Raw genomic sequence first — 12,171 nt, forward strand, 5'->3', positions numbered from 1 at the left:
CGTAGGAGGGTGGGTGGGGTAGGAGGGTGGTGGTGGTGGTGGTGGTGGTGGTGGTGGTGGTGGTGGTGGTGGTGGTGGTAGTGGTGGTGGTGGTGGTGGTAGTGGTGGTGGTAGTAGTGGTAGTGGTAGTGGTAGTACTACTACCATGTCAGTGCTGAAATAGTATTGGAATGTTAGAAACTTACCTTTGTCGATATTTTACAGAACTTAGTGGATTTGAAAACGAGTGCAGTGTTTTATTTTCGAGTGCGTGCCAAGAACTGACGCGCGCGGGGTACCTCAGAACGAGTGCGCGTCAGGTGTACACGCACGGACGGGACGACGCGATGTGGCGATTTCTTGCAGGGATCACGATTGACGCGTCAAAGCGCGTCTTCGTCATCGACCTTCCCCCGTCTGCATTGGTACATAATGCTTTCTCAGTACCTCCTACAGAAGAGAGGTTTTGTACCTATGTACGGGTGTATATTGTCGCCATTTAACATCCACTTCTAGGCACGCCTGAGCGGCACAGCCACGCATTTTGGTCAATCTATCGCTATGTCTTCAGACGCAGCTGTATCAACAGCGTTAACACCACCGACCTCGCCAGAAGATGGTCCTACAGAAGCCATGCAGAAAGAAGAGGCGCGCATGGCAGAGGCGCGCCACAAAGAGGAGCAGAAACGCGAGAAGAAATTGGCCGCAGATCGCGCGAAGGAGTTGAAAGGCGGGGGCGAGGCCGTCGATACCAAGTACAAGGCATTGGAGTATCTGCTGAGCCAAAGTAAGCTGTATAGCACCATTATGCTACAGCAGATGACACAGCAGGAAGAAGCGGCTGAGGCCAAGGACGAAAAGAGCAAAAAACGGGCGTTGAAGCGAGAAGAGACGGCCGAGAAGACTGCACAGGCCCAACAGACCAGAGCTACGAGAGCGTCAGCTACTGCCGATAGGGTATCCGAGGCGACCACCAAACAGCTGCCACGGAGAGGTCGTCCTGGCAATAAGACGAAAGGGGGAGGGAAGATCTCTGATTACATGAAGAAGGAAGACGTGCAGGCGAAGGCGGGACAAGCGTCCATCTCTGAGGCATTAGCCGAGGAAACAAAGGATGCCAACATACAAGCGGGCGATATAGGCATGCAAGACCTGCGATCTGCCAGGCAGCCCGATCTCGTCACCGGAGGACTGATGAGGACTTACCAGCTAGAGGGACTGGACTGGCTGACATCGCTCTATGAAAATGGGCTGAACGGGATCTTGGCCGACGAGATGGGCCTTGGTAAGACTCTGCAAACAATTGCATTCATTGCATTTCTTCGGGAAAGGGGCGTCAATGGACCATTCCTCATTGCTGCTCCGCTGAGCACGACAAGCAATTGGGTGGCAGAGTTCAAGAAATGGACTCCTAGCATACCCGTCGTGCTGTACCATGGCAGCAAGCAAGAACGAGAAGAAATTAGACGTACGAGACTCCGTAACCCCAGCAGTCAGGACTTTCCAGTTGTCTGTACGAGCTACGAGATCTGTATGAACGATCGCAAACACTTGGCGCATTTTGGCTGGAAGTTCATCATCATTGATGAAGGACATCGTCTCAAGAACCTGAACTGCCGACTGATCCGCGAGCTCCAATCATACCAGTCAGCCAATCGACTGCTCATCACAGGCACGCCGTTGCAGAACAATCTCACAGAATTGTGGTCATTGTTGCACTTTCTGATGCCGAGCATATTTGACAAGCTTGAATCGTTTGAATCCTGGTTCGACTTCTCTGCGTTGAAGGAGAAGGGTGGCTACGAGGAGATCTTGTCGAAAGATCGCCAGAAGAACTTAGTGACAAGCTTGCACGCCATCTTGAAGCCGTTCTTGCTTCGTCGTGTGAAAGCAGACGTGGAAAAATCTCTGCCAAAGAAGCGAGAATATGTCCTGTATGCTCCGTTGACCCAGACACAACGAGAGCTATACCACGAGATTTTGGAAGGCAACAGTCGATCATACTTGGAAAACAAGATTGTTGAAAGCTTGAGTGGCGCTTCCACTCCTGCAAGCGCAAGAAGTCGTAGCTTGAAGCGAAAAGCTGGCAGCGAGGCAGCAACTCCGAATAAGAGCGCGAAATCAAGTCGCGCTTCAACACCCGCTACAACCGATAGCGTTGGACCTCGATCCCGACGGGCGAAGAAGAAGCAGCAATACGAGGAAGTATCTGACTCACGGTACTTCAAGCAACTGGAGGAAGAAGACGACCAGATGAACGAAGAAGATGCCGAGTCGGAAGACGAAGCAGAAGTCGAACGTACGAAGACGTTATCCCTTGCCAAAAGAGAACTGGCAAACAAAAAGCTCCAGAACCCCGTTATGCAGCTTCGGCAATGTTGTAATTCACCACATAATTTCTTCTACCCCTTTGACCTCGACGACAACACCCCGGTGGACGAAACGTTGGTCACCGAATCCGGGAAAATGCTCCTCCTCGACCGTTTACTTCCCGAATTACTTCAACGAGGCCACAAAATCCTCATTTTCTCCCAGTTCAAGACACAACTTGATCTCCTCGAAACCTACTGCTCCGAGCTCCGCGGTTGGGCGACTTCACGCATCGACGGCTCAGTCGCACAGACCGACCGCCAACAACAAATTCTCGACTTCAACGACCCCAAAAGCGATACCAACATCTTCCTCCTGTCCACTCGTGCTGGTGGTCAAGGTATCAATCTCGCAGCGGCAGATACGGTACTGTTATTCGATAGTGATTGGAACCCCCAGCAGGATCTTCAAGCGCAAGATCGTGCGCATAGAATTGGCCAGACGAGACCTGTGATTGTGTATCGTTTCGCGACGAAGGGAACTGTGGAGCAGCAGCTGCTGGAGTCAGCAGATAGCAAGCGCAGATTGGAGAAGCTGGTGATTCAGAAGGGAAGATTTCGAAGTAATGTTGGTGGTGGTGGTGGTTCAGGCGGAGGAGCGGATTTTGCGGAATTGCAGAAGTTGCTCCAGCGCGATGATGGTGAGCGGATTGATGTCGCTGATGGCAAGGGGTTGCTGAGTGATAGGGATTTGGCAATCTTGACAGATCGGAGCGAAGAAGCGTTTGAACGTGCTGAAAAGGGAATAGATGTCATTGGTGATGTCTTCAAAGCGGTAGAGACCAAAAGAAACGGAGAGGGCGGATTGCTGGAGAGCCTGCAGAAGTAGAGGAAATGGGGCGAGGGAAGAGGTTGAATAATGCTGCCATCAGGGATACGCACGGGAAGCTGACTACTTGTATATATACCTTATCTTACCTACCCATGCACCATAACGCTCACTGCCCGAACGTGACATCTCCAAAGACCCTCCATGTACTTTAATTTTTTACAACCATGCTCAGCAGCCTATGCGATGTCGAAGAGAGGCTTCAATTGCTTCGCAATCAAAGTCCACTCATCCTTGCCGACTTCATCTCTGTAGAACTCCTTGAGCGTATCAATAGAAGCTCTCGAGATTTGTGAGAAGACCATGTCCTTTTCTTCCAATTGTCTCCCATAGCCAGGTTGATTGCTGCCTTCAATCTTGATGGCTACAGAAGGCGCGCCCTTTTTGCAGATTTCCAGCTGCTTGTGGTCACGTTCAATGGACACGACTCGGCCCATGGTGAAGATGTCCTTGACGCCAGTCACAGCATTGTGCTTGACGACAGCCACAGGCGTATGGAGACGCAAATTTCCTTCGATGACATCGACACCAAGGACGATAGGGTCTTTCTTGTTGAAGACGGCCACTGGCTTAAGTATGCAGGGAAAGACAGCAAGCATCTTGCTTTCTTCCTTCTTCTTTGCGGCAATCGCCTTCATGTGATCAGTGAAATTATCGAAGAGGTGATAGATGATGTCTGCTGTGAAGATTTTCACGCCCATCTGATCTGCCAACTCGTGTGCATCTTTGTCGACCTTGACATCGAAACACAACATGACCGCGTATTCCTTGGCCTTTTCCAACATGGTCGAAGCTGTGATAACATCGCGCTTGTGTACCGGGCCAATGGAAATATTCGCCACGGGAATCTTGGACACGCGAAGGAACTCGAGCAACGCTTCAAGAGAACCAAGAGTGGATGCTTGGACAGTGACACCACGACCGGTCTTGGATATACGAGACATGAGATTCTCGAGATCACCCATGACCTCCTCCTCAAGATCGTCTTGTTCGTCCTCGTCATTCTTGTCTTTCATTACAAGGAGGCGAGATCCTGCAATGGCCGTGTCAAGACCATTGGCGGCAATCTTGACACCAATAGCCGCCTTGACTTGTTTATTGTGGACATATTGCGACTTGATACGCAACTCCTTCATCTCAGCGGGCGTGAGAAGTGCTCGGATATCAGTGCAGATAGGTCCATCCGTACCGCAAAGTACGATTCTGTCGCCTTCGTTGAGGATACCATTAGACAACACCACATCGATTGTAGTTCCGAGGCCCTCAATAACCTTGACTTCCAAGATTGTAGCCTCCACCTCGGTCAAGTACATGAGCTGCTTTGTCATGCGTTCTTGAGTGAGTGTAATGAGGAGCTTGAGCATATCCGGGATACCCTCACCAGTGTGAGCGGAGGTCGGGACAAGCGAGACAAACTTAGCCATGGACTTATTCTCGTAGTAGAGCTCGGCATTGAAGCCTTGCTCAGCGAATGCAAGTTTGGTTTTCTCCAGCCTGTCGTAAAATTCGTTCTGGACACTAGATTTCTGGAGGCTGAGTGAGTCGCGGAAACCGTTGTTGGAGATGGCTTTCCACCCATAGAGACGATCAATCTTGTTCAAAGCAACGATGAAAGGCGTTTTGCGGTCACGAAGGAGCTTCATGGATTCTAGAGTCTGGGGTTCAAGACCGTGCATGATGTCGACCACCAAGATAGCGATGTTGCAGAGCGAAGAACCACGGGATCGGAGATTGGTGAAAGACTCGTGCCCTGGCGTGTCGATGACCAGAAGACCTGGTACCTTGAACTCAAAAGCGCCATCTTGGTTGACAATGTTGGTCTTCTTCTGCAGTGCGTCGACGGGAAAGTATGTAGCACCAATCTGCTGCGTGATACCACCAGCTTCGCCTTCCTGGACGTTCGTTTGGCGGACCTTGTCAAGAAGTTTGGTCTTTCCAGTATCGACATGACCAAGAATGCAGCAAATCGGCGAGCGCAGGTTGTCCTTGGAGCCAGCAGCAAGAGCAGCCTCACGCTCCCTCTCTCGTTTCTCCTGGGCCTGCTTTCGTCTTTGCTCTGCTTGCCGTTTCGCCGCTGTCAAGGCTTCATCATCCGATGAGTCGTCCGAGTCTGAGTCTTCCTCTTCCGAACTCGATTCTTCCTCAACGGCTTTCGTCGCTCCATTCGTTTTGGTTGCGTTCTCTTTGCCGTTGACTGCAGCTTTCGTCTTCTCCTCATCATCTGATTGTGCGTCCCAACTATCTTTGACGCCGCTTTCCTCCGCTTCTGCCATGGCCTCCCAATCTTCTAGCTCATCCTCGGACTCTCCCTTCTTGGCTTCGGCGTCGAGTCTGGCCTTTTCGGCCTCTTCCTTCAGCTTCTTCTCCTGCTCCTCCTTTAGTCTGAGCTCTTCCATCTTCTTGCGTGCTTCCTCTGCCTCGCGAGCCTGCTCTGCCTTCTTCCGCTCCTCGGCCTCTTTACGCGGGTTCTTCTTGCGCTGGTCCTTGACAGATGGCTTCTTGACCTCCGCATCGCCCTCCAGTGCAGCAACCTTGACGCCGCTCTCCAACATCTGCTGTAATCGCAGCTTCTGGCGTGCCTCGTCTTGACGTTGCTTGTCCGTCTTGTAGGTGCCAGCCTTCTTCATCTCTTCGATCTTTGCCTTCTCCTTGGCCTTTTTAGCTGCTTTGGCTTCCTCTCTCGCCTTCTCCTCTTCCTCAAGACGCTTGCGCTCATCTTCGTCGCGCTTAGCTAGTTCCTCGCGCTCACGCTGCTCTTCTTCCTGTTTCCTGCGCAGCTCCTCCTGCTGCTTTTGGAGTGCTGCAAGCGCCGGATTGAGCTTCTTCTTCTTACCACCAGCAGCTGCAGGCTCCAAAGTGGGAGCGGGAGCCACATCTGCCTTCTTCTCTTCCTGCTTTGTTGGTGCTGGAGCAGCCTTCTTTTTTGCAGCCGCCTGCTCCTTTTTGCGCGCTTTCTCACGCTCCTTCTTCTCCTTCTCCTTCTGCGCCTTAGTTTTGATCACGCCACCCTCTTCCTCATTATCATCGTCCTTTGCAGGTTCTAGGTCGGCTTTCTTCTGCTGGGCGCCTTTGCCACCTTTCTTGCCCTTTGCAGGCTGCCCGAATACATCTTCGTCGTCCATGTTGGCCTCCTCTGGCGCCTTGGCAGCAAGATCCACCGCAGGCGCAGAAGGAACTCCTTCGCCATCCTGTGTCGGGTCTTCGCCATCAAGGAAGTCATTGTCGGCAACCTTGCCCTTCTTCTTACGCTTCTCGCGGTTCTTTTTCAGCATGGCCATCAAGCCGCCGCCGCCGCCAGTCTCCTCGTCCTCAGCAGCATCGGCAGCTTTGGCTTCCTGCTCTGCCTGTGCGATTGGGTCGGCACTCTCGCCGAGACCTTCGTCCCAGTCGTCGCCGCCCTTCTTTCCTTTTTTGCCCTTGGGTGCCATGACTACTTTGTATGTGGTGCACAACTGATATGATGGACGAGTGAAGTGACAGGAAACCGCAGTCTGTGTGGCGAATGGTATTTGTGCGTGGGTGTCCTTAGTGGGGAATGTACTCAGCTGTTAGTGCTGTGGGGGAGAAGCGGTTTGGGAGGTGGGTCAGGGTTGAGGGAATCTTCTCGCATGCTAGAATGAAGACGGCGGATGTGCGAAGTGGCACTCGTGGGCACAGTCAAATGATGACGGGAGAGTTGTTGCTGCCGCAGAGGTGTGGAAATGGCAGCAGATTTGGAAGCGTGGTGGGGTGGGGTCATACTGGCGATATGATCACCATGTCTTGGCTCTGGCTCGATCCGACGGAGGAAAGAACAATCGGAAACACTTTTCTTTGACTCGACTCAATCCTACAACATATGATGGGAGTATCGCGCACACATGCACGTGTGAACGCGTCCATTGGAACCTCAGGTATAGTGACTGTTGCGCACCAGAAGAAACACGAGGCGCGAAGCTTAGGCACTTCTTTCTCGCCTGCTACAGGTATTTCATGTCATATCATCTCGTGCAATGAAACACAGGCGAGACCTACGCTCTGAAAAACATGCGTGCCATCTGCTCCGCTGCTTCGTCTGCTGCATCTTCTCCCTTTGGTTTGTCGCCAGCGTTTGACACCGGACTGCCATGCGCAAAAAACAAGATCTTGATGGCGATAGCAAACCCCGCATGCAGCGCCAGGACTACAATGAGCAATACCTTGGACCTTTTTGCGTCGATCGCAGATACGATAGGGTAAAGATTCCTCGTCAAGAATACAGCCGAGAATGCGAGTCCGACTGCAGTAAACGCGTAGTTCAGAGCTATCGTACGCCGTTAGTACATCCCGCCCGTGCAAACTCAGCGATAGTATACGTGACTTACCAGTTAAAGGACTCCAGCTGACCAGTGCCACGACAATCCATATCAGATTCGCATATCCATAGAGCGCCCAGCACTCGAGGAGGTTGGCACTTTCACTCCCACTCCACTTCAGTACTCCCCATAGTCCCAAAGGCACAAATATGGTATAGCCATAGACCAATCCCGCAGCTCCTGATAGCAAGCTAAAATCATATGCAAAGTGTCCCTTGCCCTGATAAGCCAGGTACTGACTGATTGTTCCTGTGAGGAAGAGGATCACCACGACCGTTGTTGCAATCCAGAAAGGTCCATAGAGATCTGGGTTGCCTTCGAGAACATCGAGGAAATTCGTGCGAGGGTAGAGAGCGCTACGGCAGCGGTGGAGGACGGATGAGGTGTCCACATCGAAGAACTGTTGATAGAATTGGATAGACCAGAGATAGCGTTTGGAGGACGCTGGGCCCGTGTTTGACGACGACGGGAATGCGCCGGTCTGGCTCGCGTCGGGCTGTATCTTTGTACGGGCGTTGGTGTTCTGGTCGAACGCTGCGTCACGAATCAGAGGAGTAGCGGAGCAATGCTCGAATGGGAGGCATACTGGAGTTATGGAACTCGAGGTCATCATTCAGGTCGGTATGTCCAAGGTCTCCCTAGGCCTGGTCAGCATGTATGTAGCGTAAACCGCTATGTGAGGCATAACACATACCTCTGCATCAACATCGACGACGACATCATACCCTCCCCGAGCAGCCATTATCAGTCGAATGGTATTGTTGGCAAGCTCGTGTTGCTGCTGTCGCAGTTACAGTCGAGCTCTACGATGGATTCCAAGTCGCGACGTAGCAGTCGCGTGTTGTAAGTTCCAAGTTCGTCACGTGAATTGATCAGTCAGCAAAATTTGGAGCGTAGACAATGTAGACGAAATATATAAAACTGCAGTCACCTTCTATAGCCATCCTTAGGTTTAGTCTATCCGTACCTGCCTTGTCTAGCATATAGGAGGACGTGTTTAATAGTTATTACTAGGGCCAAAACGTATCGGAGGGGGGAGAGGGTGGGGGTGGTGATGGCTTCTTCCTAGGTTCAGGTATATCGATGTGGTTGTTTGTGTAAGATACTATCTCAACCTAAGCACATCGCAGCGACATAACAGGTACAGTGTTACTTCATGTTCAGAACGGCATTCATAAGAGGTAATGCGGCTTGTTCAAGGTTCGCATTCAACAATACATACAAGGTCCCAACAGCCTTCTTTAAACCTTCACGCTCCCTTCCCTCCTCCCTCGGCGTTCACGTCTGAAGCAGCCAAATTCGCCCTTGGTACCTTCTCTCAACTTCTTCAAGATACTTCGCATCTCTGGTAACTCACCCTGGAGTTTGGCCCTTGCATCATTATCCGTACGTTCATCCAGCGCGAGATAGATTTGGCTTTGGACTTCGCTCGCTTTGTCCGTAGTATAATGGTTCAACGTCTGCGCCATGAACTCTACGTCAAGCGTAGCCTGCATCAAGGCTGGTAGGGTGTAATGCGATCGCAGCTTGAAAGCACTGATCAGGGCTAGGGAGCATTGTTCGAGCATGTAACTCAAGATCTGGTTTGTAAGAGTACTCGTCGTGGCCGACGTGACTTCGGCGTGGACGAGAACGAGTACAATGAGCACATCGTAGACGTAAGCACGGGCTTCCGTTGGACGAGGCGTCGCAGGTTCCCAGTCTTTGGCCGTAATTCCTTCTGTTATGGTGACATTGAGATTGTCGACCAGTGGCTTGACATAGGATTGGAATAAGCGAGCATCTATTTGTGCCAACACGTCTCTGATGGTCTTGCTTTCTTCGGTGAGTTTGACGCTGAATGACGACTCGAATTGCGATATGAGCTGTGGTATGACCTCGCTCCGGAGATGATTGAGGTTGGACAACGTGATGAGCATTCGCTCGTTGCGGTTGGAGGCATTCAGGGCTTCTGATCCGAGAGCGGCTGCTCCGTCAACGTCGATCTGACGATAACGAGCAATCGTGATGCCGTCTGGGTCAGCATCTTCGTCGAGTCCAGCGCTGTCGAGCTCAAACTTTTCGGCATTATCGACCATGCCACTCATTCCTTTGTACAGACTTGTTACAAACGTGCTGCGCACAGCTTGCAGCAATTTTGCAGAAGGAGGCACGATCACGTCGCCACTCTTAGTGGACGCGTCAGAGACGTAAGCAATCTTCTGCACATTGCCGAGAACCTTGTCGAACCAAGCCTCGAAATAGTTGGGTAACAGGGTGAGGTCTCTGCGATCAGCGCTCCTTGTCCAGCTCTCGAGCACTTTACACCTTTCGGCATCACTGCTCCAACTCGCACAAATGCACGTGATGCAACGCTCCCGTGCTGACACTAGAGTGTTCTTCAGCTTCTCCGGTTCATTAGACATTTTGATTGTGCTCAGAGCTGCCATTTCACCAAAAGCGGTACCAGTAATGGCCACAAGCCTGGCCAAGTAGAGGGAGCTGGAGAGCGAATTAGCGCCGGGGGGCCAGAAGGCATACGTCTCCCACGCATTGCCGGACTTAGGAGCAGGCGGAGGGAGGTTCAGCGGATCGAACGAAAAGTTTGGCCTCACGCCAGATATCGGGGTTTTTGTGTCAGGAGTGATTGGCGTGGGCGGTATTGGACTGTATAGATCACTAATGTCGTCCACTGGAGCATCCTGGAAGAATGCGTTTACGCTGTCTCGCAGCAGGCCAACCATTTCAAGAGCATGCTGACGGATAGAATCAATATGCTCCTGTGATAACTGCAGATTCGTGTAGTCTTGCATCGCAAAGACTGCGGTGGGAAATGATTTTTGAGCCTTGTTGTCAATGAACGACTGCGCACTTTCGTGCCAGTCAAGCAGATCCCCTACAATGCCGGTTTGCGGTGACAGTAGATTTGCTAGGGAGCTTTGCACCTTTTCCCAAAAGAGAAGGACGTTCTCCATATCAAGGTCGCGCGTAGCATAACTCGTCAGGCGCAAGGATCCGCTGCTGGCAGAGGCTGCACGAAGGTGTTTGGCCAAGGCAAGGTTGTCTACTTCCATATTCGCGGCCAGTTTGCGGCGCTGTATCTCGATCTCTATCCGGCTTCGTTCGAATGATCGAGCTATCCTATCCTTCAGGTAGAGATGGCGACTGTCGAGCCACACCCAGATTGGGTTTTCCTCGGCACCAAGTTGGAGGAGCACGGCAATGAGGTCCATGTGCAGCTCTCGATCATTCTCATCAGCCACGCTAGCTGGCTTCCGGCCATGCGAGTTTTTGAGTCGCCGCCAAATGGTCTGTTTGAAGCGGTCTACTTGCTCACTTACGGCATGCCACATCCTCGCAGTCACAATAATTTGCTGCGCATCGGCATCTCCTAACTCCACTTGATTATCTTCTGCGATTGCAGCGATTTCTCGAGCCTTGTCAGCGTGTTGTTTTGCCTCTTTGTAAGCAGCCACCACCGCGTCGTAGTCATTCTTCATAACAGCTTCGTGAACGGTTCCAGGAAGGCGGAAGATGTCGCGATGCTGGTCCAGTGAGCGTATGACGGACTTCAGCGTCTCCTCCTTTTCGTGCCCACCCAAGGCAGGGCCCCAGACCTCCTCGGCTTTGATGGCGAGTTCCTGAAGCGGACCCTTGATACCTTGCACTCCATACTCTGACTCTTTGGTCAAAGCCGTCTTTTTCTTGTCAATGGGCGGGATCTTGGCCTGGCTGCCAAACGGACCACTGGTGTTTCTAAAGTGACTCTGGCCCTTGCTCGTCTGACGCGAGTGTGGTCTCAAGTTGGAGCCAGCCTGTGGCATCTGCGACAGTCGCGTGGGCTCGACACCCTGCGTCCTCATCTCGGTATAGACAGTATCGATGGTTGCTTTGGCGCGCACGAAGCGCTCAAAGTTGCTCTCCACCAGGACCTTCAGACTCGCCGACTTTTGCTCGATGCTCCTGCTGAGAAAGTCAAGGCCTCGGAGCAGATCCTCGGTACTCGCCTGCTGGTGTACCTGCGACAAATACAGGGCGGGATTGAAAGTGGTGCTGGAGGTCATGAACTTGTTGCGCAAGGCGAGGTTGTCTTCCACGGGCAGGCCTCTCTTGCGCAGCTCTGCTGCAACTGAGGGCGCCATGCCCAGCGCGTCAGGCTCGTCCTTTTGCACGCCCACATCGCCGTTCGCGGTCTTGGTGGCGATGGGACCACTGAGACTGGCATGTCGGCCGATTCTCTCGAAGCGCGAATTGGGCGTGCTCTTGGACATTTTGCGGGCGTGGTTCGTGGATATGGACGTCTTTCGCGGGAGCTGTTCCGTCGCCGGGCGGCCATCGTCATGGTCATGGTCGTCGTCGTCGTAGTCGTCATGGTCGTTGTCGTCGTCCTGATGCGGCCATTCGGTCGGGTATAGTGATGTGAGCTTGTACTTGTTGAGCAGCTCGCGCTCCGTGTCGGCCGAGATGGGCATGTTACAAGGTAGCGTTCTTGTTGATGTAGGAAAGAGAAGCCGGCTCTACCACACTCCCGCATTACATGCTGTGCCGGACCAGACCTGGAAGCATTGGAAGACGTGAAGTGAGTGGGTGTATACAAGGCGCGTGGCTCGAGTCAGGTTCCAGGGTGGGTGAATACATCGGAGCAAAGTCAAGCCGACGGAGGCACGGCCTTTCGGGTCTT

At 52.4% G+C, this 12,171-nt stretch overlaps 4 protein-coding genes across 4 annotated transcripts; 1 reads left to right on the top strand and 3 right to left on the bottom strand.

Moving 5' to 3' along the window:
- The first annotated feature begins 467 nt into the window (after window positions 1–467).
- Window positions 468–6,846, top strand: SEPMUDRAFT_80777 (SNF2_N-domain-containing protein). The gene has a single exon (XM_016910256.1). It carries the CDS (start codon window positions 541–543, stop codon window positions 3,175–3,177), a length of 2,637 nt encoding a protein of 878 aa, XP_016763856.1. The 5' UTR covers window positions 468–540; the 3' UTR covers window positions 3,178–6,846.
- SEPMUDRAFT_147536 (uncharacterized protein) lies at window positions 468–6,846 on the bottom strand. Its single transcript, XM_016904361.1, has one exon. The coding sequence runs from the start codon at window positions 6,603–6,605 to the stop codon at window positions 3,357–3,359; it is 3,249 nt and encodes a 1,082-aa protein (XP_016763857.1). The 5' UTR covers window positions 6,606–6,846; the 3' UTR covers window positions 468–3,356.
- Window positions 6,847–6,975: 129 nt separating this feature from the next.
- Window positions 6,976–8,268, bottom strand: SEPMUDRAFT_147537 (Yip1 domain family). The gene is made up of 4 exons (XM_016904362.1): window positions 8,206–8,268; window positions 8,098–8,149; window positions 7,521–8,045; window positions 6,976–7,459 (listed from the first exon to the last, which is right to left on the bottom strand). The coding sequence occupies exons 1-4, from the start codon at window positions 8,251–8,253 to the stop codon at window positions 7,188–7,190; spliced, it is 897 nt and encodes a 298-aa protein (XP_016763858.1). The 5' UTR covers window positions 8,254–8,268; the 3' UTR covers window positions 6,976–7,187.
- A 317-nt stretch (window positions 8,269–8,585) lies between these two features.
- SEPMUDRAFT_147538 (uncharacterized protein) lies at window positions 8,586–12,016 on the bottom strand. The gene has a single exon (XM_016904363.1). The coding sequence runs from the start codon at window positions 11,960–11,962 to the stop codon at window positions 8,753–8,755; it is 3,210 nt and encodes a 1,069-aa protein (XP_016763859.1). The 5' UTR covers window positions 11,963–12,016; the 3' UTR covers window positions 8,586–8,752.
- Between the last annotated feature and the right edge of the window lie 155 nt (window positions 12,017–12,171).

This window comes from Sphaerulina musiva (genome assembly GCF_000320565.1).
Source record: "Sphaerulina musiva SO2202 unplaced genomic scaffold SEPMUscaffold_2, whole genome shotgun sequence".
In the NCBI taxonomy this organism is placed as follows: Eukaryota; Fungi; Ascomycota; class Dothideomycetes; order Mycosphaerellales; family Mycosphaerellaceae; genus Sphaerulina; species Sphaerulina musiva.